The sequence below is a fragment of the Spinacia oleracea genome, chromosome 2, assembly GCF_020520425.1.
Source record: "Spinacia oleracea cultivar Varoflay chromosome 2, BTI_SOV_V1, whole genome shotgun sequence".
Classification (NCBI taxonomy): domain Eukaryota; kingdom Viridiplantae; phylum Streptophyta; class Magnoliopsida; order Caryophyllales; family Amaranthaceae; genus Spinacia; species Spinacia oleracea.
Genome location: NC_079488.1, coordinates 105,453,668 through 105,479,683, shown reverse-complemented (window position 1 = coordinate 105,479,683; position 26,016 = coordinate 105,453,668). Strand labels below are relative to the sequence as shown.

The 26,016-nt window shown below is 35.0% G+C and overlaps 3 protein-coding genes across 4 annotated transcripts; 1 reads left to right on the top strand and 2 right to left on the bottom strand.

The window, feature by feature from the left end:
- The first annotated feature begins 2,626 nt into the window (after positions 1-2,626).
- Positions 2,627-7,018, top strand: LOC110784836 (uncharacterized). The gene is made up of 4 exons (XM_021989286.2): positions 2,627-3,368; positions 5,147-5,213; positions 5,298-5,353; positions 6,458-7,018. Exons 1-4 carry the CDS (start codon positions 2,835-2,837, stop codon positions 6,794-6,796), a joined length of 996 nt encoding a protein of 331 aa, XP_021844978.1. The 5' UTR covers positions 2,627-2,834; the 3' UTR covers positions 6,797-7,018.
- Positions 7,019-12,567: 5,549 nt separating this feature from the next.
- On the bottom strand, positions 12,568-16,139 carry LOC130467156 (formin-like protein 5). Its single transcript, XM_056835592.1, has 5 exons — positions 15,478-16,139; positions 14,539-15,392; positions 14,007-14,444; positions 13,811-13,882; positions 12,568-13,716 (listed from the first exon to the last, which is right to left on the bottom strand). The coding sequence occupies exons 2-5, from the start codon at positions 14,617-14,619 to the stop codon at positions 12,919-12,921; spliced, it is 1,389 nt and encodes a 462-aa protein (XP_056691570.1). The 5' UTR covers positions 14,620-15,392; positions 15,478-16,139; the 3' UTR covers positions 12,568-12,918.
- Positions 16,140-19,200: 3,061 nt separating this feature from the next.
- LOC110785145 (DNA-directed RNA polymerases IV and V subunit 4) lies at positions 19,201-25,267 on the bottom strand. Of its 2 annotated transcripts, none has more exons than XM_021989593.2 (9): positions 25,109-25,267; positions 23,488-23,559; positions 22,976-23,086; positions 20,691-20,802; positions 20,437-20,514; positions 20,321-20,354; positions 20,178-20,246; positions 20,002-20,096; positions 19,201-19,431 (listed from the first exon to the last, which is right to left on the bottom strand). In XM_021989593.2, the coding sequence occupies exons 1-8, from the start codon at positions 25,152-25,154 to the stop codon at positions 20,007-20,009; spliced, it is 612 nt and encodes a 203-aa protein (XP_021845285.1). In that variant the 5' UTR covers positions 25,155-25,267; the 3' UTR covers positions 19,201-19,431; positions 20,002-20,006. The 2 variants fall into 2 exon arrangements, with proteins under 2 accessions (XP_021845285.1, XP_056693623.1); XM_056837645.1 differs by lacking the exon at positions 25,109-25,267 and adding an exon at positions 23,804-24,707.
- Between the last annotated feature and the right edge of the window lie 749 nt (positions 25,268-26,016).

Genomic DNA, 26,016 nt, shown 5'->3' with positions numbered 1-26,016 from the left:
AGCAATATTTGTTGAATTCCCATTTCACTATCAAGACTGATCAGAAGAGTTTAAAATGGTTATTGCAACAGAAGGTTTCAACACCATTCCAGCAATTTTGGTTATCCAAATTGATGGGATTTGATTATGATATTGAGTATAAGTCTGGCAAAGAAAATCTTGCAGCTGATGCTCTTTCAAGGGTTTCTGGAGCATCTATTCTGTGTTTGGCTATCTCTTTGGTCCAGTCTGATCTTACTGCATTAATCAAAGCTAGTTATGTTTTGGATAATGCTCTGATGGATATACTACATAGGCTGCAAACTGGTGAATTGGTGGATAATTACACTTTGCAAGATGAACTGCTGAGGAGAAAAGGGAAGTTGATAGTAGGTCCTGATTTGGTTTTGAAGACTAAAATCATAACATGGTTGCATTCTTCTCCTGAGAGTGGGCATTCAGGTAGAGAATTAACTATCAAAAGGGTGCAGAGTTTATTTTACTGGAAGGGATTGACTACTGATGTTAGAAGATTTGTCAAGCAATGCAGTCAGTGTCAATCTGCAAAATATGATGCTGCTGCAAGTCCTGGGTTGTTGCAACCACTCCCTATTCCTGAAGCTATTTGGTTTGATGTTTCTATGGACTTCATAACAGGGTTACCTAAATCTGCAGGCAAAGATGTGATCTTTGTTGTTGTGGACAGGCTTAGCAAATACAGCCACTTTATAGCACTTTCACATCCTTTTACTGCAATACAAGTAGCACAGGCATACCTTGATCATGTATTCAAATTGCATGGATGGCCAAGGAGTATTGTCAGTGATAGAGATCCAATTTTTCTTAGCCAATTCTGGAAAGGCTTGTTCAACTTACATGGGACTGAATTCAAATTATCTTCTTCTTATCACCCTGAGACAGATGGACAAACTGAAGTTGTCAATAGGTGTCTTGAAACATACTTGAGATGCATGTGCAGTGATCAACCTAAAGATTGGTCTGCTTGGTTGCCACTGGCTGAGTGGTGGTACAACACCCATTTTCATTCAGCTACTCAACTAACTCCATATGAATTGGTGTATGGTCAACCACCTCCTTTGCATTTACCTTACTTACCTGGTGAGTCAGTAGTGGATGAGGTTGATAGAAGCCTTCAGAGAAGGGAAGATATGGTTAATTTGGTAAAAATCCATTTACAAAGAGCTCAAATCAGAATGAAGCAGCAAACTGATAAGCACAGATCAGACAGATCATTTGATATTGGTGATTGGGTTTGGCTCAAACTCCAGCCATATAGACAATCTTCTGTGCAAACCAGACACAATCAGAAGCTGTCACCAAAGTACTATGGTCCATTTCAGGTGGATGCCCTTATTGGCAAGGTTGCATATAAGTTAAAGCTTCCTACTTCAACAAAGATTCACAATGTCTTTCATGTCTCTCAATTGAAGAGATTCCATGGCACCTTACCTCTTGCAACTCATATACCTCACTGGTTGCAGGGTAAACACTCTACTGATGTTCCTATGCCTGCTGCTGTGCTTGATAAACGGATTGTTCAATTTCAAAATCATGCACAAGTTCAATTTTTAGTGCAATGGGAGGGCACATCTCCCCATGATGCAACTTGGGAAGTGGCTGATGTTTTTCAATCTAAATATCCCAGCTTTGTGTTACCATAAACTTGAGGACAAGTTTTTCAAGGGGGAAGGATTGTTAAGGGAAGTTTATGATCAAAGTCAATATCGTTGACTTGAGCTTTGATTGATCGAAAGTCAAACATTTGACTTTCTGTTATAACAGATTCTTGTAATACAGTTAGTTGTTAGGCTAAGCTGTAATAATGCAATTCTGATCCATGTATTATATATACTCGAATTGTAATATATTACAAGAAATCAAGAAATGAAACAATTATTTCCTAAATCTCAATTCTATCTTCTAATCTTTTCTATTCTTCCTTCTGCATTCTTCTCAAACTTCTTCTTCTTATTCTTCTTCTGTTGAGTCTTCAAATGCAGTGATTCTTGATCCTGCAACATAATGTTATTAAAAAGTAGTTACATATTTTCTATAAAAAAAAATTAAATCGATAAATAAGAATTAAAACAAAAAAATAAAATAATCGAAAAAATAAGTTTTTTTTTTGTACAGGTATTAAGTGCTTCATGATTTTTTTTAATAACGTTATGACATCATTTTCCGGTGATTTTTGACGGAAAATGGTTTCATGTTGTAATTTAAAATAGATGTACAAGTTTAAGTTTGTAATTGACAAAATTTGAAATTTGAGGTTGTAATTGACAAATAGAGAACTTTATTAGGTTGTAGTTGGCAAATTTGTCTAAATGTAAAGAAAGAAAAGTTAGAGGTTTACCCGTAGAACAGATCACCAATCACTTAACTTGTTTAAAATTGATGGGTGTTAAAGTTAGACTTATTCATATATAAAAAACATGACTTATTTTTAATAGACGGTCTAAATATTGACTTATTCTCATTAATTTTTCTTAATCTTTAATAGACGGCCTAAAGATTTTGCCATAGTAGGAATTTATTGAAATTTCGTTTACTCAGCTAGAAATAATTTGCACCACTTCACGTGAAAACATTTTCTGCTCGGAAAATAATTACACGGTACACGTAAAGTCATGTGCGGTCGGAAGCATAGCAGACTATCAAAGAAATTTAGGGGGAATATTGAAATAAAATGTGATTTAAAATAAGATTCTGAATGTAGAGCGCGCAAGTTAAATTAGAACTCGTCAAAAATTTGAATTTGTTTTATAGTTATACGATCATATCCTTGGAATAGGCGGGAAAGAGAAAGTTGTGTATTCTGCTGTTCTGCAAGGATGCTGCCAAGAACACCAATGGCGAACTCAAAATCAACGATAATCGACATCCCGGAAGATGTAGAAGACGTTGAGTTTCTAAGTCAACTCGACGCGGCGGAAGCTCAAGCAATCTCTCTCTCTGCCTCCAAGCGCCGCCGCGTCTCCGTCGACTCGGCGGTGAAATTGGAGAGAGAAAATCAGGGATTCGTTCAAGTAATCGAAGAGGGAGCTTACACTGCTGCACTCAAGGGAAGCAAGAGCCTCACATGGCAGAAACAACAGCAGGTTAGCCTCACTAAAACCCCTCAATCGTCGGTTACTACCACCGCAGGAGGTGGTGCTTGTTTTAAATGTGGAAAGGAAGGTCACTGGGCTAGGGATTGCCCGCAAGCGATGTCGCCGGCGGTGAATTTGGGATCCGGACCGCCGCATGCGACGGCGGTGGCAGGGGTGGAGAAGGCGTGCCCTTGCGGAATGGGGATTTGTTTGCTTCTTACTGCTAATACTGAGCGTAATCCCGGTCGCAAGTTCTTCCGTTGCCCTATTCGTCAGGTCTTTCTCTATCTAGGGTTTTTAATTTGATTTTTAAGCTTATATTGTTCCTGTTGTGACCATGTTTATCCATTTTCTGATATAAAATGGGGATTGTGGGAGTGAAATTCAATTTGTTTACGTTTTCTCCAATTATTTGGTTTTTGAGTATGAATTGCAATAGCATTTTGAAGATCAGGAACATCGAACTTTTCCATGTTCGAGTCAGATAAATAAGTAGTTCGGATTACTTAAGGTGTTTTTCATTGGTAATAACCTTTAAAATGGGACTATTGAAAGAAATTGTATGTATGCAAGTGAAGAAGATGGAGGTTTCAATGAAATGACTTCTAGTTAATAGTCTTCCTTTATCATTTGTGATTGTTAGTGCAACCTTTATGTAGTGGCTAGCGCGTGATGTGATTGTTCTGAATTCTGATTGCTCATTTACGTGGTAACTTGCAGCAATTCGTTGTATTCTTATTGAAGAAAAGCAGAATTTGATAGTTGTACTTATGATTGAATGCCGACTTAATGTGATTCACGGTATAGGCAACAAGAAGATTAGGAGTTTATAACTTTTTATTTTGTCCTGAGTTTTGAGTGTGTAACAGACAGTAAAATTGGTATTAATTGCCTCAAGGTCCAATGTTAACCAATCGCTAGGGACTTGGCTATGCCATTAGAGTTTATTGTCTCCTAGGACATAAGGGACTCTAAGACAAAGTCACATAACTGGAACACTCAATTTTATGAAAATTTTGCTAATGGCTGTAATGTTGTATATATTGTAATTTGTAAGTTGCAAGTGATTTGGATTTTGGAAGATTGATGTAGTTACATCTTGGTTAGTATGGATTAGTTTCTGGAATACAGTCCTATTTTCTCTGTATTAGATTTTTTTTTTTTTTTTTGCTTTTTCTTGTATGTTATGGAGTATCTGTCTTCTTTCTGACCCTTATAGACTTCTGATTCAAACTTGTCGTGGTGAGCACTGAGTAGCAGAGATGCATATTTAACCATTACACATTGTGCAATGTGGAGTCATTCTATAGCAGAGGAGATTATTCTGTGTTTATAATTTTACGCCTAATATTTCTTGTTTCTTTTTGCTAGTCCAACCTATATCTAGTGGCTAGCGCATAATATGATTGTTCTGATGCTTAAATGTCTGGTAGCTTGCAGAGATTCATTTTATTCTTAAAGAAGAAAATATGACTGATTGAATTGCCTACTTAATGTGATTCACGGCATTGACAGCAAGAATGTTGGGAGTTTGCAGCTTTTATTTCGTTCTTAATATTTGAAAGTGTAATGGACTACGAATGTGGTATCGCTTCAAGGTCCAATTACTCCAATATGATCCAATTTTTAGGGACTAGGCTATTCCATTATGGTTGTGTAGTAGACAAATCACGTAACCATTAATTTTGTGGAACTTCTGGAAATGGTCTGTACTGTGAGTTGCAACTTCTGTGGAAGATTGGCATTAGTACTTAGTACATCTTACATTCTTGACTAACACCCTTTTTTTTCTCTTAATTAGGTTGCTTTCTTCTCCTTGTATGCTATCAGTTCCCTTCCATACCCCTTTATATAGATTTTCGATGCAAACTTGGTGTAGTGAGCAGTAGAAATGCCTATTTAACCATGACACATTGTGCATTGTGGAATCATCATACAGCAGTGGGTGATTGATCTGTGTTACTGATTTACGCCTTCAAATAATGCTTTGTCCATTTTTCCTAGACAAGTCTATTATCATTTGGGAATGCTAACTTTTAGGTTCTTTTCTGCAGGAGAATGGTGGTTGTGGATTTTTTGAGTGGTGTGATGAATCATCTGCAAAAATGACATCTCCTGGAGGTAGAAAAGGTTTTTACATTTGTGGCCGTTTATAATTCTTGACCTTCCATTATTTTCTCATTCTATTGTTTTTTGTGTTATCAGATAAGTCTTGGAAGAATGTAGAGCAGCAGCAATTCTACCAGCGCCCTACTAACCAGGTACTTTTGAGTTCTAGTAGTATGTAGCTGCGTCTTATTCCTTTTCATCATTTGTAAGCATTTGTTCCTAGTGCCTTCTGCAATTTCTATTTGGCTACTCAGATGTGCTTCCCTCCCTCCTCTCTTCTCTGGTTAAATAACTACCTTGTGGATTATATGTGCTGCGCATACACAATTTAACGCATCCCTTTCATTTTCTGGAGGTTTTTGTTTTGGGGTGAATTCATTAGTTAGAATGGCTATTTGATATTTTCGAAGTTGATAGCAGATACGATTGATCCTGTAACAAAGATGAAAATGTAAAACATGGCTATTCTTATGTCAGTAAACAAAATGTTGGTGCTTTTAGAACACTTGTACTAAAATGTTTAGAGTTCTAGCACTTGAATGCTGTCGGTCTTTCATAGTCAATATTCTGATGTAGCTACTTGGATCTTTCTAAATACCTGTGCATCTGCTCAGGAAGTGAATTTTTCAATTATCACAAACTTGACATGCTTATTCATATTGCTTTCACAATTCCTTCTGATTGGCTTTAAAGCTGCATTTTTGTAGTTCTTAACAAGGGGAAAGAACTGGCTGTTGGACTTCCTGTTATGCCTGGTAAGGAGCAGGGAGGGAAGTGGTTGTTGATTGTTCTCGATGCGCCAAGGAAGTTTCATCTTCTGAGAATTTACTCGATTCAGTTGTGCAGATTAGAGAGGAGTCGCTATTGTTTTGTATGGAATTTTGAAATGACTCGCTTTTGAAATTCATAGCATGAGCGACCTTTAAAGTCACCATATCAGGACTTATTTTGGAGTTCTTCTTTTACTGTCCTGGCAAAGTTTAGATGCACCCTCCATATTTGGGTGGAACTCATTTAATTGCCACGGCCCCAGAAGAAGAAAATGGGGTATCGTTGCCTTCATTGGTATATTTCAAGCATCTTTTAATCAATGGTGCACCAAGCCATGATTTTAAAAAGCTTTTAGCATTACATAATCTCATATTTGGGTTTAGGGACTAGTGTATATTGCTGTCAAGTAGTAAACTTGTTTTCTGTTAACTTCTTACCCTGCTTTTCAAGTTCAATAACATGGTCAGTCAAATGCATCTTCACAGGCTTCTGGTTATACAAAATCGTGGAATGACTTTGATAAAGGAACTAGTGCTCCAAACTCCAGCTACGGTCAGAAGTTTGAAGCCACTGACAATAGAAGCTACGGCATGAAAAGTGGTTCCTCAACTTCCTCCTGCTTCAAATGTGGCCAGGAAGGGCACTGGGCAAAAGACTGCCTTACTACTTCATCCAATGCAACCGCAACTACAACTGTAACTGCAACTACTGGCGCGAGAGGAAACCAATCATCTGGTACTTGTTACAAGTGTGGCCAGTCTGGACATTGGGCAAGGGATTGTTCCCAGTCTCAGGGCCAGTCTACTAAGGTTCGAAACTGGTGAAATCTTATGTTTTTCACCTCTTATTTGCCCCATTTTCCTATCTCTTCTGTTTTGTTGTTGTTTCGATCTGTATATAGGGCTTTTTTCTGGTGTTGTTAGGCATTGTAGGCTGTAGCCAATGCTGAAGTACTTTGTTGAGTAATTCAACTACATGAGCTGATGGGTGGTAATCTCAAAACTGTGAACTACTGAATTGTGATACCTGCATTTGGTCTTTTTCTACTTCTATAATCCAACACTAATGAATTGATAGGTGTAGGGGCGGAGCTTCAGTCTGGCCTGCAAGGGCCTGACCCCCCCTAAAATTTAGCCCAAACCAAATTATATCAAAGGACTTTAGTAAGATAAGCCCAATGAATAGTATTGCCCGCCCCCCCCCCCCCCCCAAAACTTGCCAACTGAAGAAACAAGTGTAACACAAAACAATTTGCTAGCCAGGCCAGATTTTTTTATTGTAAAAGCAATAAATTTGGGTAAGGGACCACATGAAAGTATTGGGAAAGAAGAGAGAAAGAGACAAGAAAGTTATGTCTTCTAAAACAAAAAAGAAAAAGACAAGAAAAATAGGGAAAGAGGTTCATAGTCTCCTAGACTACTCGTAGAAGAAGCTACAGAAAAAGAGAAAAAGATAGAAAGTGAAATAAAAATAGGAAAAATTAAAGGGAATACTCCATATGTTTTTATTTACATAATACGGAGTATTTTATACTTCTTCTAGAAAAAATGGTTAATCGAGAGTATTTTGGTTATCGGTAATTTAATTTACTATGAAATTGAAAAAAATAGAACTAAATATTATTTTTTAAACTATAGTTAACACGGAGTACTTAATAAGTTAATATTACCTCCGTTTCGTAATAGATACATCATTTTTTTTCCACGTATTTCAACATACTTCTTTGAACATTAATATCTCTGATTGCGTGTGGGTAAAAAAATATAAAAAAATTGATATTTGGAACCTCACATTGTTATTGGTTGGCTCTTCAAAAGAGCTCTTGGAGGGCTCTCCACTCTCTCTACCATTATCTCTCTACAAGATACACTCAAGAATTCATTCCTAAAAACACCCAACATTGGTTGGTTCCTCAAATGAGGTCTTCAATATTTTTTTTATCATTTGGTGGTCCCATGTCAATTTTTCATTTATTTTATATATATCAAACAATGTTAATATTTATTGGTAATAACTAATAAGTTAAGTAATTATGATAGAAAATTTTAGGTTACTGCGATATTAACAATAATTAGAGTAATTTTAGTTGCAAATAAATAGCCCAATATTAGGCTTGTTAAATAAGGAAGGAAAAAAGAAAAAGTAACCACTATTGTAGATTTTCCGTAAAAAAATATTAAACATATTAGTTTTTCATTTTATTGAATTATAAATATTAAATGTAAAAAAGTTACTACTTAATTGTATTTTACCCAAAGTTACCATCTACTTTTAAAAAAGTTACTCCTCAATTTTCAACAAGAACCAATTCTTTGAGGGCTCTTGGGCAAGAGCTATCTTGAAGTAGCTCTCCATGAAGAGTTACTCAAGAGCCCCTCAAGAACCACTCAAGAGCCCAAATGTTGGCCAAGAGCTAGTTCTTGTTGGAGAGCTACTTGGAGAGTCATTCCAAGAGCCCCAATGTACATGCTCTTATGAATTTAACAAGATCACACTTGACTACGTTTGTTTTTACATAATGTGAAAGAATAATTGTCAAAGTTAGTTAAATGAATAGTGTCCAAAATAGAAACAATGCATCTATTGCGGAACGGAGGAAGTAGTACTATGATAGATGATAGTAATAATAATAATATATTTAAACTTGCTATTTGCAATTACCAAAAAATTGGTATTTGTATCGGCTAGAATTTTACGACATACGACAGAGAATTATTTTCCGTTCGCCCCCCTAAAAAATCGGGTCAAGATCCGCCACTGATAGGTGTTATATAATCATTGCGAATTATACCGTGTTCCTTAGAGCATGACGGAAGCTAAACTAGGTCGTTAGCTTAAATACAAAGCCAGGCAAAAAATTTCTTAGCATGTTCCAACATCGAGCGACACTCGCCTAAGAACGACTTATGTCATGTTTTCTTCTTTCAATACTACGTACTACCTCCATCCCTGAAGTATATTTACGCTTTGGAATATGTGTCTAAGTATTAAAATTTTCACCGTAACAAAATATTATCATGTGGGGATCTTATTATATTCATCTTGGTATATCTTTTCAAAATATTACTTTGGACCTTACTTATGAAAGGGCCTAATATTGAATATATAAATAATTTGGTTATGAGTATGCCATAGTTCAATACCACAAATTATTAGGTGCACCCGGTTGCGTGTAGCTCTACACACAACCGGGTTAAAACTACGTCGTTTTGATACTTTTTTCCAAAAAAAATAAAATTAAAATAAATAAATTAAAATCACATAACTAACTCCCCCAAAAACCACGCATATCATGGTTACTTTACAAAAACAATCAATTATTTTTATTGATTAAAAAAGTCAAAAATTCTATTAATATTTTAATAAATCTTTACAAAAACAATCGGTTACTTTTATTTGCATTTAAATCTTTAACAATTTACATTGTTTTATTTGCGGATTTATTCATACTTCCTATTTCTCGTATCATGTACTCCCTCCGTTTCTTTTTGTTGTATCCGTTTCTATTTTAAGCGTTTCATATTGTTGTATCCATTTAGAATCTATTCTATTTTTGGACATACATTTTATCCTAAAATACCCTTACATTTCTATCTAATTACCAAAATACCTAAATATTCTACCCATATTCCCACCTATTTTCCCCACCCATAATATTTAATTCTTTTCCCTTCCCCATATACACTCTCTCACCTCCTTTATCACCCATCATTATCACTCCTCTTTCTTACCTTATTTCTTTATTATTTTCTCACTCCTTTATTTATTATAATCTCTTACACCCAATCATTTCTCTTACACCCAATCATTACACTTATACCCATACAAACCAATATTCCAATTTTCTTAAAAACCACACCAGATTCCAAATGGATACATCAAAAAGAAATGGAGGGAGTATTAAATTAATATGGAGTAGAAATATAATACATGTGTAAAGGCATATAAAAAAACAAATCGTAAAACAAAAATACATTGAAGGTGTAAAAGTACATGATAGGACAAAAAAAAATACATTTAACCAAAAGCACATAACTAAAACCAAAAACACATTACTATATATAAAAGTACATTTTACCCACATAAAAGTACATAGTTACGACTACAAGCACATAAGTATGACCAAAAAAAACATTATTTCACATAAAAGTACATATTTACAACTACAAGCACATAACTAGGAAGAAAATCACATGTTCAACTGGAAAAGGAAATCAACACAAAATAGGACAAATTCTAATTACTGGTTGATAAACACTACGTCTGCCATTGATTAAGATGCACATCTGTTCTTGGGTGTAAAGAAAACCCATGAAATTCCAAATAATAATAGATAAAATTATCAAAAACTGTCAAAATAAATAAAATTAACAAAATATCCGGAAAGTATTTTTGTGTTATTAATTTTTTATTTTTATTTTTATTTTGGTAAAAAACTATCAAAACGACGTAGTTTTGACCCGGTTGCGTGTAGAGCTACACGCAACCGGGTGTACCTTCTACTAATTGGTTCAATACCACACTGAAATATATTATTTCCAATTCGTGTTGTAGGGGTTATACTAATCTAATGTTATATTCCCTATGTTTTTTGAATAAATACATCAGACATATTTATCAATGCACAATTTTAACGTCTAATATATCCAATTGCCTATTAATGATGCTATAAGGTTTGATATAATACAAACTTTTAGGAAAGACGACCTAATGGTTAGACCACTTTTATGCACTGAAATCAATTAGTTATGCACTTTAACTAATTAGTTAACCACTGAAACCGATTAGTTAAGTCTGCAATTCTATTAGTCAAGCAACGAAACTAATTAGTTATGCAACCGAACCAATTAGTTAAGCACTGAACCAATCAATCAACACCTAAGTATTTAAAAAACAAGACCATGGATTATGAGGTGACATGTGTCATCCCATCTTCCTCTATTTTTTTATTCAAAATTTCCTTTTATTTTTTATAACCTAATTTATCTTCAATTTTTTCAAAAACAAATGAAAATAAGTTGAAATTAACAAGTTTAAAATTTGTATGTTAAGTAAGCAGTATGACACCATGTTTAATTGATTAATTGTAATAAATTATGTTTTATACTAATTTCAAATTTTACTATGTCGTTATTTTTAATTTGTACCTTATATTTTCTCAAACACACAACGAACATAAATCAATTTTATTCCGTTAAAAATATTTTATGTTTATAAATTATTATTTACGAGTAATTAATAATATTTCGTAAACAAATTTAATCTCAACCGTGCGTTACTCTGGTCCTAAGCTAGTTAGTTAAACAAATGAAACTAATTAGTTAAACAATGAGATTAATTAGTTAAGATTTTATGAGTTTTAGTTAATAATAAGTTTGTTAAAAAATAATAACTATTCAACTCATAAATTTCAATTAGTTATGATTTTATTACTTTTAGTTATGTTTTACACTATTTTAGTTAGTACCAAAAAAAAATGATCTAACCGTTAGGCGGTCTTACACAAAAGTTTCTGTTGATATAATGAAACGACTAATCTAACAACATATATATTACCTAATGCCCTTTTAATTTTTCATAGATTAGTAAAAGATCAAGTCAAAGTTAGGGCGAGTAAAATCCTATGTCTATATCAAGACATAAACAACGTTTATAAAAAAAATACTCCATTTAGTTTAACAAAGTGAAACAATAGATCTTGTATGACGGCGTGTACAACATGGAGTTTACTATTTTTAAGATTGATTGAAATTGTCCAGAGAAGGCTACAAAGAAATGATTAGAAGGGTTTTCAAAAGAAAATTGGGTAGGGGCGTGTACGTAAACCCCAACCTAATGTCTATTTTTTGATAAGTAAGTTGATGTTTTTGTCAAGGGATGACCTTTGGCGTCACGTTGGCTCTGATATCATGTCAAGGGACCAACTCAACCAAAAGCTTAAGCTGATGGTTGAAGCTCCAAGATTAGTTTTTATATTCTATCAGTTTTATGAGATATATTGAGATGTGGATTCACTGTTCATGCTAATCCAGGGGTCTGGGCGCGTAATAAGTCATTCATGTTAATTTGATTATAGCTTCCGTTGTTTGTTCAAAATTTGATCATGACATCCCAAATTATCACAAGTACACTGTCTCGATTAAGGTAATTAGCCAAAGCTTTTCTAAATAAAAAACATAAACACGAGAGCAATTAATTACAAATAATTAGATGCATGTAATCATGGTTATTAAAATCGCGAGATTCTACGATTTAAATATTGTCAACGATTCGATTTACGATTTTACACGATTCTACACTTTTTTCTTGACTAGCGAAAACCTCATAAATTTAAATTACGTTGAGAAAGTTATTAATAGAAAAATATTGTTAATTAATGCTTATTTAGATATTAAACAACTATATATTTCAATTATTAAGTTTTTTCCTTATAATATAAGCATTTTAAATGAATTTTAAGAATAAAATCTTGATTATCTGGTTTGTAGAATCTTACGAATCTACTATTCGCTTTTACGATTCGATTCTAAGTGTCCCTTCCGATTCAAAGTAGAATCACGATTTTGATAACCTTGCATGTAATAACGTTGTATTAATCTTCATCAAGTATGCACTGGTCAAGTCATAAAAAAATGAACATCAAGTTTTAATCATTAAACAATACTTCATATCATATGATAAAACTTTGGATTCTTGATTACTCCATACTAAAGAAAAACCATTAAATTTGGACCCAGATACGTACATGACAACCCAAAAGTAGCATGGCACAGACATCAAACCTAAATGCTCGATCAATCTGGTTATATTTGTGCGTAAAAAGTACACCGGTTCTCAATATTCGCCTTCCTTATCGTGTCTGTTCCCTTTAGCTTTTCAAAGTTTCGATACATTGTAATCATGCCTGGGTGTACATGTAGCAGTTAGCCCAATTATAAATGACGGTCTAAATTGGTACATGATATCCTCTTTTTCTTCTCACGCCGCGGTTGTGACCTCTGAAAAAGTAAGGCACTTGAAGCAATGAGTTCAACCTTCCTATTTTCACATGTCGTATTAAGTATTGTTGGAGGGGATTCCAAGTTTCCAACCCGCACACAAGAGCTTTGCCCTTATCAATATCCAAAGCCCAAGGTAATGGTGAGGCCATTGGTTGACTAACCATCTGTTGACTTGTTGGAAATGGTGTGATCCACTTCGGGCTAGGACCTTCATGAGGTGTCCCCTTAGGTTGGGGTGGAGGAGGTGAAGGTGTAACCTTAGGTGGAGGTGGAGGTGGAGGAGGAGGAGGAGGTGGAGGTGAAACCTTAGGTGGGGGTGGAGGAGGAGGAGTTGGAGGTGTAACCTTTGGTGGGTGTGGGGGTGGAGGAGGAGGAGTTGGAGGTGTAACCTTTGGTGGGTGTGGGGGTGGAGGAGGAGGTGAAGGTGTAACCTTTGGTGAGGGTGGTGGAGGAGGTGGAGGTGTAACCTTTGGTGGTGGTGGTGGTGGTGGTGGTGGTGGATGGGGATATGGAGGTGGAGGTCGAGGTGGGGGTGTTAAAGGAAGCTCCTCATTAAGGGTTTTCAATCCACAGTCCATCTGACAGTCAGTTTCCATATCGAATTCCAAGCGAACTAACTCGATACGTTGTTCTTTTTCCCTGTCTTTAGCCATCTTCCTCATCTTCAATGAATTCCTTTCACTATTTCCTTCATTCCTTGGTTTTAACCTGAATTTTTCATTCTCGATTGCCGGAATATATACCTAAAAATATCATGCAACACAAGATGTTATCAATAAAGTGTTTAGAACTTCATAAAAGCAAATGTTGAATACATGACGTTTGTCACCAATTCACCTCTCCAACAGGACCATCAATGGCCTTGATGGCCCTCGGGTGTTGTGTATCCCCGTAAGCATCAACAATACACTACAACATACAAAAACATCAAATTGTAATTAGAAATGTACTTTTTTGTTTATCAGTTGTCAACATGCTAGTTTTGTATATTTTCATAGCAAGTTTTTACTAAATCATATGATGGAGGTGTAACCTTTGGTGGGGGTGGAGGAGGAGGAGGAGGTGTAACATTTGGTGGGAGTGGAGGAGGTGGTGGAGGTGTAACCTTTGGTGAGGGTGGAGGAGGAGGTGTAACCTTTGGTGGTGGTGGAGGTGTAACCTTTGGTGAGGGTGGAGGAGGAGGAGGTGTAACCTTCGGTGGTGGTGGTGGTGGAGGAGGAGGAGGTGAAGGTGGAGGTCGAGGTGGAGGTCGAGGTGGGGGTGTTAAAGGAGGCTCCTCATTAAGGGTTTCTAATCCACAATCTATCCGACCGTCAGTTTCCATATTGAATTCCAAGCGAACTAACTCGATACGTTGTACTTTTGCCCTATCTTTAGCCATCTTCTTCATCTTAAATGGATTCCTTTCACTATTTCCTTTCCTCCTTGGTTTTAACCTAAGTTTTTCATCTTCTATTGCCGGAATATATACCTAAAAATATCATACAACACAAGTAGTTATCATTAAAGTGTTTAGAACCTTATAAAACCAAATGTTAAATACATGACGTTCGTCACCAATTCACCTCTTCAACCGGACCTTCACTGTCCTTAGTGGCCCTCGGATGTTGTGTATCCCCGTACGCAACAACAACACACAACAACATACAAAAATATCAAATTGTAATTAGAAATATAATTTTTTGTTTATCAGTTGTCAACATGCTAGTTTTGTATATTTTCATAGCAAGTTTTTACTAAATCATATTTACATTCGAAGAAAGGTTACTGTAAAATTCAGCCAAAGTCTAATATAAATGTATTGTATATTACATTTAGCAACGTGTTAAAATTAAGACACTCTACAGTGAACAGTGGACAATAATGTAGACAGTGTACTGTAAAATTAAGGCTATACTCTACAAAGTTTATAAAATATAAAGTGTATTAAGGTTTACACGGACAGTTCCATACTCATAGTGATCCTCAACAACACAAAATCAATTCTGGCTGAACTTTTAGAATGGTAGATTATTAAATCCTGTGCCCATATTTTTATTAAATATATAAAGAACTGAAATTGTTCTTTAATTTTGTAAGACAATGTATTATCAAATTTAGATAGTACTGTAAACCTTTGATAATCTTTACTATAATTATATACCAAATATTATTTAATAAGCAAGACACCTTAGTTTTTTACAAAATAACTCATATAGTGTTTCATAAACATTGCTAAATTATATACCAAAGATTTTTTAGACAATTCATCTACGAAGAGATAACTTATACTAACCCTGAGACAGCCGTAGTCCCCTTTTGTTCCCGGATGTCGATCAGCTTGTTTTGCTTTTATAATCTCCTTCATATCCCATGCCTTCAGCCTAGGAAAAACGCCCCATTGCACGGGCAGTCTATCTAGTCGATCAAGATACAAAATCTGAAATACATTTACACAAACAAGTTGACTATCTGCCGAAACTAAATAACAACAACATTATATTGTTTTTTAAACATCGTCTCACCACTAAGTACATGCTGCAACCACCTACTCCTTTGGTCCATCCATATGTGTAGAAGTCCCTACAGAACACTTTGGCCCTATCAATGAAGAACTCGTATACTAGCTTGCACCAATCATATTCACGTGCTTGCATTCCAAGTGTGCACGCATATGTCATATCCGCACTCAATCTTCCACATTGTATTGGACAAAGAACCATTCCAAAACATCGTCTTAAACTCCTCCTCGTCATTTCCCCCCAGTGACCCTCCAATCTTTCAAGAAATTTAGGATTCACCGGAATTGCATTTGTTGTAATCACAGCACCTCAATTATTAGGGTTAACACTCTCCCATATCCGCCCATATACCCTTTGTATATGTTGTCCCAAGGTTTTCATTTGTTCATCAACATCGACTTCAGTTGTGGGAATAACCTTCTCCCCATTTGGAAGTCCAAATATCCACCGTATCTGGTTTTTTTTCATGGGGACATCTAATCCATTCGGCCCCCTAAATACCTCGTTTACAGGGTCCACACGACTCATCAACCAGTACACGAAGTTCCGCGGTAACTGTTTCCCGCACAAGTGATAAAGGCCTCCGAATCCCAATTCACCCACCCACTGCCTCCTACGATTATCAAACCTGTGTATGATTCTTCCAAATGCTTCAACTTTGCAATTGATGGTTGCCGTCTGTTACAAGGAAACAATATAACAATCCACCAATCAACTAACATCATACAACTTAACGAAATAATTGTTCTTTTATTAATAATCCTTTATATATAAGCAGATTGTATAAGCACTAACAACATCATTAACACTACAATCTCATTTTCATTTTGAATTAGTTCAGCATACGACCTATAATTTCAGATGTACAATCTTTTTACCATAACTAAGAGCAAGATCAGCACTAAGTCTTAAGACTTGGGATAATATCATCAATATTATCTTAAGATAAGACTTTTATAATTTCACCCATTTATCTCATTTTGTCTTAACAAAGTCTTAAGTGGAGTCTTGATTTTTCAAGACTCAATTTAAGACTTGGACACTCACATGGGTGATGTCATCCTAAAATTGGGTGATGTCATATGCATGTATTGAGAAATCTTAATTGAATCTTAGGGATGAAAAGATAAATTTAGTTGAGTTTTAGCAAGTCTTAACACATAAAAAATTATTAAAAGTTAGTAGAAAGTTGATGTGGCATTTAAAATAAGTCTTAAGACAAGACAGCGCTGCGCGCTGAACATGCTCTAATGTCTATATTTAAATATAGTCAAATCCATTGATCACTGGAATCCACAATTTCAATAATACCATCTTATTTTCCATTACTACTTTCAATAAATATTGTACACCGGAGTAAAAGTTAACTCAAAATTTTAAAAGTTAAGCTTATATATGTAAAAGTTATCTATTTTTAGTGATAGATTTTTTCATTTCAGTAAAAACATATTTCTTCAAAACCACTAATAATGTATAAAATTAATCATTTAATCATTTCTATCAACTTTTTTTTACTAATATAAAAGTTAATCAAAACTAGGTTAAAGTTACGAAAATATGGGTAAAAGTCATCTTGGTGTACAATAAATTTATTGTACATCTTGTGCGCGCAAGACCTTTTGTTACTCCGTACATACAACAAATCGGTTTTAAATACTTTCCCATTAATTAATCTATTCGTCAAAATTACCGGGAAAGATAATAGAGAAACACAATTAGAGTAATAAAAACAATACATAGTTCATGGGATTAATCACTTACCGGATTACATGCAGAAATCGAGCTCGTCTGCGCCTTCGATTTTTTTGAGAATTGCTAAATGGGAACGATATGAAACAAGAAGCCTCTGCATTTTATTTGGGTTTTAACAACCTTATTTCTTTATGCACTGTTCATTAACTATTACGGAGTACACAACGCTAACGCCCGTTAATGAACTCCCGTTAACGCTAGTTTAACGCCAACTTGACGCCATTCCAATTTCCAAAAGGAAGGACACATCTGCCATTATTTCATCAGCTTTTTCCAACAATGTCACCCGATTGACGAGCGACGTTAATCGGTTCGATTGTTTAGGAATTTCTCCAAACATCTCTTTTCATCGTTGCAGTCTCCTATCCTTTTCAACTGTAAGGTATAGCAATTTTCGATTTTCACTATTATTATTCGCTAATCGCTTGGTTTCCATTGATTTTGCACTTGTTCTTGTTGGACTTTTTGTGCTGCAATTGAGATTTTTGTTTTTAAATTCTATATTCGTCGGAAAAGCACAGACTACTCGTATCATCGTATGTATGTGATTGATGTGTAATATTAGTTTATTACTCTGTTTTTTTTAATGCTATTAGTTTATTACTCTGAAATTCTAGAGATATCTAGAATTAATTGATATTTTAAGTTTGCTGTTGTACTTTTCCTTTCCGAATTACAATAATACTGAATTTATTCATAGCTTTATATGTCCATATTTGTTCGTTGTCCTCCAAAATTTCCATACAGATTCCGTATAAAAGAAATCTAAACAATTACTTTTTTTTTTCGGGTTTTCTAGGAGGACCAAATTTAAGTGGTTATACATGTTTTTATACTTATGGTTTTTGGTTTCAAAGCAATGCTATGTTATTGCAACATTCAGTGCTAGTAACAATGTAACAGCAACTTATTTTATTATTTCAGGTTACACCGGAAAAATGGTTGTGGAAAATAGAGGGGAATTGAAGAATAAGATAATACTTCGTAAATCGTAATAGTAGGGGAAGGAAGTGTTGTCTATGTTTTGGGAAATTGGTTACTATGTTTTGGACCTGAACACTGAACACTGAACACTGAACACTGAACACTGGTGAACTCTCATCACTTCCTAATATCGAGCTAGATTATGGTCTACCCAAAATTTATGGTCAAAAGTAATCCGAACAAAATATTTATGTAAAAACTACTGTACCGCAATAATTTTCATCTAACTTCCATAGTTTTTTTAAAAGATAGTTCTCAGATTACCTACAATGAAGAACCCGAGGCATCGCCCGTGTCAATAGCTAGTTATACTTTGTATAAACAAACTCCTCGTATAGGTCAACTCCCAAGAAGTTTGGTGTTGAGCTAAAATGTTCTCGCTTTTACTTTATGTTTCAGCTATGAAACAAATCACCTCATATGAAATACGGAGTAGTTTAGATTGCTTATATGTGTCAAATGTGTGGTACCTTGCAGCGATTGTTTAAACCAACCGGTGAAATGGACTAAAGGTAACACTTAAAGTTCTTCCTATACCGCGTTACTTACTTCCTCCATCCCTATAAGATTGTCCTATATTCCGTTTTTGAATGTCCCTTTAAATTTGCCTCATATCTTAAATGGTAAAATTTCCTACTTGTTCTCTCTCTATTTCTCTTATCATGGACCCACTCTACCAACTCAAATGCACATTTTACGCTCTTTACAAATCCATAAGTTTAAAATACCCCAGAAAACGCAGGACTTTTGTTAGTTCCAGAATAGAATCATCAAAAATACCATTACAGAAACTGATTTCAACAGCAATTTTGTTTCTTCACCCTGCTGTATGTCCGTATAGAACCCAATCAAAACCTAATTTCATACATTTGGACCTACTGAGGGTACCTTACCTTGTCCCCAAGTAAGGCCACATAAATAAAAAGGTCCAAAGAATCAAAGGTGAATACTGAATAGCAAAAGATGAGTATCAAATACTTGAGATGAATGTTATCTAAATCAACAGTTGGTGAGAGCTTCATAACTCAAAAGTAGATGATTCTTACAGTTAGGGTTTACTGATTTACAGGCAGTTACGGTTTGACACCCATTAACATAGACAATCTATATTGGAAAATATTATTCCAAAGCTAAGATCTATACAAAACCAACTACGACTACAAAGGCCAATCAAGGGTAGCGATGAAACTATGTTTCAACAAGCCGCAAGGACACAGCAAACTGCAAAATTGGTTACAAACAATTATTAGACTGAAATGACAAAGCATAACAAAGTTCCACTAATGACAATGCTACACTAAGTTTCTAAGTTCTATGATGTATGTAAAATTACTCATACCTATTCTAGACTCCTAGCCATTTTAAAATCGTACATCACAAACTAGTTATTTTTATCTGTATGAACAAGAAACTAGTTACTCCGTATACACCAATCAAGTAATCATGCTTAAAGTGAAAAGAAAACTACTTTTTCCTGTTTCCATTTTGCTGTTTTTCGTTTTCATAAAAATGAAAACTGAAACAAAATGCAATAATAATGAACAGATCCTAATATTCGCTAGTTTCCAATACTTTTTTTAAAAGGTTAAAAGAGCTGAAAACTTGTAATGATAATGAACAATCCCTTAACTTACTAATGGTCTATATTTGTCTCCCACCTCAAATGCTCTTATAATACACATCTTCTTTCACACCCCAATAGGAGTTTGAAAAAGAATATTAGTACCCAACCTACAAAGTTAAATGGTGCCATGTTGGAACAAAGGCCACAGAAAAAACAAATGTACCTACCCTTTCTATTCTTCATGGTTTTCTGTTGGCAACTTCGATGCAACCAGCTGGGATATGATCTCTTCAAGTGGTTCGTGGATCTTGTTTTTCTTGGCCTTTAAAGGGGGAAAAAAGTTAATGAGTAAAATCAGATGCAAATATATTATCTCCAATCAAATTACTTGCATGCAACATACCTTGAGAGAAGGGACCAGTGCAAAAGCCTCTTCAGCATTCTCGGGGCAACTATTGGCAATGACACATATCTGCAATCGGAGGCATTATCAATAGCAATAACTTAGATTTTCAATTACCAAATCAGCAAGTTTGTGACTCTAACCTCTGCATCAGAAACTCCATACTTCTTGAGACCCCTATTTGATGAGTTAAGAGGCTAGAGAAATTGAGAATTGTTACATAATACAATAATTGAATAAGACACTGGTAAAAGGATACTCAAGAGCCTGTCTGACAGTCTTGGGATTGGAATATCGTCCTCCAGTTTTGGCATATAGCAATCCCTTATCAAATGACCTGATATCAGAAGACGGGTTAGAGATTATGTAACAACCACCACTCTTGACAATACATTTGAGGAGCCACCAGCTCAAGGATGCTGATTTCTGCCCAAATTTAACTTCACCCACCCCTCTATGCAACTCCAAACAAAATCTGAAATGAAACGAGCATCATAAAGCATAAATTCTTACACAGGAATTTTGATAGTTGGATCACGAGAGAGAAAAACCATCTGCTCCTGGATTCCTTGTAAGATATCAGCTGCCTCACAATCCATCACACATTGGGAGTTCTGTGGAAGCTCTATAGGCAAACAGATAAGAGAAAATTTACAAACCATTTTCGAAGTATTAACAGTGCAAATGGGAAAAAAAAATTAGCAGCATTCACAAAGAATAATTTCCCTAAACCAAATGGAAACATCTCTTCTGACATAGAATTTTTAAACAAGTGATCCCTTCTAAATAAAGTACCGCAGAAATTTCACAATACAAAGTGGAAGAGAGCAGCAACAAATGATTAGCATTAAGATCTCAATGAAATGGCTACAGAAAAATCCTCTAATAATAGCATACACATTAACAATCTGACAAAAATCATAAAGAAGCTACAAATCTACATTACTAATTAGGTGTTGCTCGGTTTGAGGGTTTTCAGAAAGGAAAGGGAAAGGGAATTGATAATGTGCTTTCTCTTTGAGTATTTTCTTTCCCTTCTTTACTTTGCCTCATTCAGTCCTTCCCTAGAATAACTACACTATATAACATGGTTTTTTGTTCCCCTAATCAAAATTTATGGCTACTTATAGGCTCCCCTGTAATGAACCCAACTAATGAGGACCAAGAATAGCAGCCCAACAGCAATAGCAACACAACAGGGACAGCAAAGCAATCAGCAGAGAATGTAGGATAAATAGAATTAGAGGAAGAGAGAGGGAGGGAGGAAATAGGTTGTGAATTGTGAGACTTGTGACCTAAAGTCACTAACTTGGAGATTGGTGGCCTCAAGTCACTACCTTTTGTATCCCATTTTGTGTTCATCAACTTTCAACCAAATTAAATATATCTCTACCATTAATTTTCTACTCAATATTATCAGTTCATTACATCCCCCTTGCTGGCTGGTCTAACAATTAACTTTAAGGAGCAGATGATTCTACTAGGCAATGGATAATGTCCTAAATGTTGGAAATTTCAGTTTCAAAGGTTACATTGGTTCTCTCCAACTCGGAGCCTCTATCATTGAATAGTTCCAGAAAAGGTTCATTGGATCGAAATCTAAGCTTCGCTTCGAAAGAGGTAAGCTAGCCTTATTGAAGAGCAATCTATGAACTCTTCCCATTTACTCTATGTCTATTCACCATCCTCATGAGTGTTACAGATAAGTTGGAAAAGACCAAGATTCAGTAGTGATTCTTTAAGTCTAGGAAGATATTTATCAACCTTGGAGCATTTTAAGTCTTCGGTAGATTATAAAATAGATAAGTCGTTTGAGATGGATTTAATCATGAAGTTTGGTATGGCTTGGTTTGGTGATAACCCGTGAAATCTCAATTGCCATCTGTTTACAGGGTGACCTCCATAAAAGAAGTGATGGTGTCATGCAATAATTTGACTATTAGGTGGTGTACATGGAAGAGAGGATCAGAGGAATGAGCTAGCAACTTAGAAGCATCCAACTTTGTGCGAGACTTCATCTATCAACAAGATATCTATTAATTTTTAACGTTGTCCGGTTAGGAACAAGATAAAGACTAAAGTTCATCAGACGGAAAAAAAGGAACATATTAAAAAGTCTAGCACAATGATAATCATTTCACCAACATGTCAAACACATAATGGAAAAGCCAATGCAAAGCATTGCAAACAGGCATCAAGAAGTTGATATGGTTGCAGTCCCTCTCTCATTCCTTTCTGCCTTTCTTCTAGCTCTGTCAATCTAAGTCCTTCCTCACCGTCAATCCTCCTTGCAGTCCTTTTATACCACCTTCCTCATTCGGCCTTATCCTTCCGTTCTATGACTCTCAACTAAATTATGAGCCTCTGTTTCCATATTTCATCCCCTTCTTCTCTACCTTTCTTCAAGTTCTTCATTTACAAACTATCACCAAACAGATAAAAGGGGTATTTTTTGACGAGGAATAAAAAAATTAAGTACTAAAAAATTATAAAAGCAGGCAACACAGTAACACAAAACACTTAATCAGGGATAGCTTCCTTATGCACAGAGGACAAAACATTTAATCAGGGATTGCTTCCTTATGCACAGAGGACCAAACACTTAATATGGTTTGAATTGACGGTAGCTTAATTAACCCAAGGAGCAGAAGTCCAACTTCTAACTCTATCATCTTCTGAATTTTGAAAAGTACTTCTAACTTTGCAGAGAACCAAGACTAGTATGTACTTGAAGAGCAAAGGGATAACAACAATTGTTGAACATCATATGAAAAGGTTCACGCTGAGAAAATACACACCTGACTGAACATTGAGTTCATACTTTGCCGGCTCTTTTCGAGCAGAGCCCTTTCCTCCTTTCAAAGGTGCACCTTTTTCTCCAGATTTTGATGAAAAGTTTGCAGGGGACTCTTGATAGGGCCAAGAAGATGCCACAGGAAAATACAAGTATGAATACATTTGTCGACAAATAAATATACAGCTATACATGCATTTAACGGTAGTAACTAGCTAACAACTTCTTCGCAGGGACAAAAGTAAAAAGCATCGAATATAACTTAAAGATTTCACCTTTGAAGAAAGAACCACACTACACATACGGAATAAAGATCCAAGCACTCTTTAACATGGCCAACTAATACTATAAAGGCTAACTATACTACCAAACAAGTAAAAACAGAAATTTCAACTCCAAATACAGATGGAAAAAATACCAACTTAAGCAGATGACGAAATATGACAAAACTGAGATTAAGCTTGGAAATAAAACTACTGTTCATAAAATTAGATTACCAAGAGAAGCAGTCGGTACCTTCATCATTGAATTGCACTTTCCTTCCTTTCTTTGATTTAGTGGAGTCATCATCCTTTCCTCTCAAGGGCACTGAACAAAAGAACACGTAATGACATCAATTCTTTCTAATGTGGAAGAGCATATACAATTTTTCTGATATGGATAAGCATAACATTTAGATATGAATGCTGTTGATGTTAACCTAACATGTAGCTTAAATTTGTATGCATCTACGGTCAGTATGCATTGCCCTACGTAGAGGTGGGCATAAATGAGACCAAAAAGGAGTTAAAGTTTGGGACAAATAGAAGTGGTATATTGCAAGGTTAGCCACCTTTATCACTGCACTGGACCGTTGCGTGCTGAAAACACTTGAAAAGGAGTACACCCATTATTCAAAAAGAAATGTACTTCAAGGCACGCTCGTGCATCTTTGTATGTTGTCTCAGCTTACTACATCTTTGTATCTTTGTATTCAGGAGCCAAAACCATCATTTTCTACAGGAAAACTGCCTACAGGAACATGTGTCACTTCCAACCAGGATCCTCACTTATAGAACTTCACTTGCATTCCAATACAAGACAACTGATTGAGAAAATTATCTGTACTGCTAGGTGTAATTACCCTCAAAATTCTCACCACAAGTATGGGAAAAATCTCATGACATCTATCGGTGGGTGAACAATCTAACTACTTTTCATTAAATGACAAAAGCCAGTATTCCATAAGAAACTTCCGATCTCTCAATGCAACAAATATGTTCTCAGCAGGCTTGCACTAAAAACACTTATGCAATAGATGTGCTTCCACCTCACGCGTAACATTTTCCTCCACTATAATCGCCCTTAGGTACAAACCAAGGTGTTACTTTAAATCTTTCCATGCAACAAACACGATTTCATCAGACTCGCACTAAAAACACTTATGCAATAGATGTGCCCCCACCTCAAACATAAGAACGTCCTGGACTGTAATCGCTCTGAAGTAAAATCCAAGGGGAATTTCTGTTAAGGGTAACTGTTGCATCAAGTTTCCACATACCCCGAAACCTCAAATCATTTCACAACATCTGAGCTTCTTCTCTCTTTACATTCCGCAATAATCGAGCCAAAATCATAACCAATGAACTCATTTTTTCTTACTTCTAGTTAGTCACAAATCAAAATCCACAACCATGGTTTCAGATTAACTCCAACTTAAACAAAACAAAAAAATTATTACTTTTAGCAAGTTCTAATCCAAAATATTGAATGCATTCATGGTACACTTTGCAAACAAAAATCCCTTTTTAAAATATGTTTACAAATTATTATTATTATTATTCACAACGGAAATATTAAATCCACAAATAAAGTAGGCATTTTAAAATAATTTACAAAATTTTGACGGTTTCAAATAATAATACTCCATAATTATAATTAATTTGAAATTTAACCCCTTCTACATCATATTATCATAACACCCTAGCTCCGACCGGAGGTTTGGATTTTGGTTCTAAAAAGAGGAAAACTTTGAAAAATTGAAACCCTAAAATTGGACTTGGGTGAGAAAAAAACAGGAAAGAGATTACATAACAAAAGTAAAAATTGAAAAAAAAACCGCAGAAAACCCTGAAATTGGAGAAGTGGGAAGAATTACCTGCTCCTTTGCCAAGAGAAAACCCATTTCCACCTTTCTCCGCCATTACTGAATGCTACTCAGTACTGAGTTCTCTCTTTCACTTTTCTTATGCCCAAGGTTTTGGCTCTTTTAACCTCTGGAAACGGATTGGTAGTTGATATTGCGGTTTTTTAATTAAATTTTCACCGCGGAGGAAAGTTCCTTTTTTTTTTTGCATCCCACTTGCATGGAAATTAGCGTGGACCATGGTGTTTTTGTAAATTAACGTGAATCGGGTAATCGGCGTCTTCTATTATAGAAAATATAGGTTCTGTAAAGTAACTATATCTTCAGAATAGTAACTAAGAAAAATAATAATAATATAGTCATTTCGATAAGAATAATTACTCTATCCAAAGAGTAACTATATCATATAGAAATGTAATTTTAACTGTAAAACAATTACTATAAAAATAAGAATAATTATATATTCATTCTTGCAGACAAAAATAGTATATTATGGAAACTATATGTTTTGTAGAGTAACTATATCTTCAGAATAGTAACTATGAAAAAAATAATAATAATAATATAGTCATTCCGATAAGAATAATTATTCTATCCAAAGAGTAACTTTATCATATACAAAAGTAATTTTAACTGTAAAACAATTACTATAAAAATAAGAATGATTATATATTCATTCTTGCAGACAAAAATAGTAAAGTATAGAAACTATAGGTTCAATTCTGTAAAGTAACTATATCATCAAAATAGTAACTATGAAAAATAATAATAACATAGTCATTTCGATAACAATAATTATTCTATCCAAGAGTAATTATATCATATAGAAAACTAACTTTAGCTGTAGAACGATTACTATATTATAAAATAAACAATATGATATATAGATGCTTTAGAGGTCATATAGTAACTCTTACTAT

Coding starts and splice junctions, on each gene's coding strand:
- LOC130467156 (XM_056835592.1), bottom strand. CDS start 14,619: ATGTTGTTGTGTGTTGTTGTTGCGTACGGGGATACACAACATCCGAGG. Junction 13,883..14,006: donor CTCCTCCACCCCCACCAAAG/GTTACACCTCCA, acceptor TGTATGTTGTAG/TGTATTGTTGATGCTTACGG. Junction 13,717..13,810: donor TTGATGGTCCTGTTGGAGAG/GTGAATTGGTGA, acceptor TGATATTTTTAG/GTATATATTCCGGCAATCGA.
- LOC110784836 (XM_021989286.2), top strand. CDS start 2,835: ATGCTGCCAAGAACACCAATGGCGAACTCAAAATCAACGATAATCGAC. Junction 5,214..5,297: donor AAAAATGACATCTCCTGGAG/GTAGAAAAGGTT, acceptor TTGTGTTATCAG/ATAAGTCTTGGAAGAATGTA. Junction 5,354..6,457: donor ACCAGCGCCCTACTAACCAG/GTACTTTTGAGT, acceptor GCATCTTCACAG/GCTTCTGGTTATACAAAATC.
- LOC110785145 (XM_056837645.1), bottom strand. CDS start 23,861: ATGGGTGTACTCCTTTTCAAGTGTTTTCAGCACGCAACGGTCCAGTGC. Junction 20,515..20,690: donor CCAACTATCAAAATTCCTGT/GTAAGAATTTAT, acceptor TTCTGATATCAG/GTCATTTGATAAGGGATTGC. Junction 20,097..20,177: donor CACTGGTCCCTTCTCTCAAG/GTATGTTGCATG, acceptor CCCCCTTTAAAG/GCCAAGAAAAACAAGATCCA.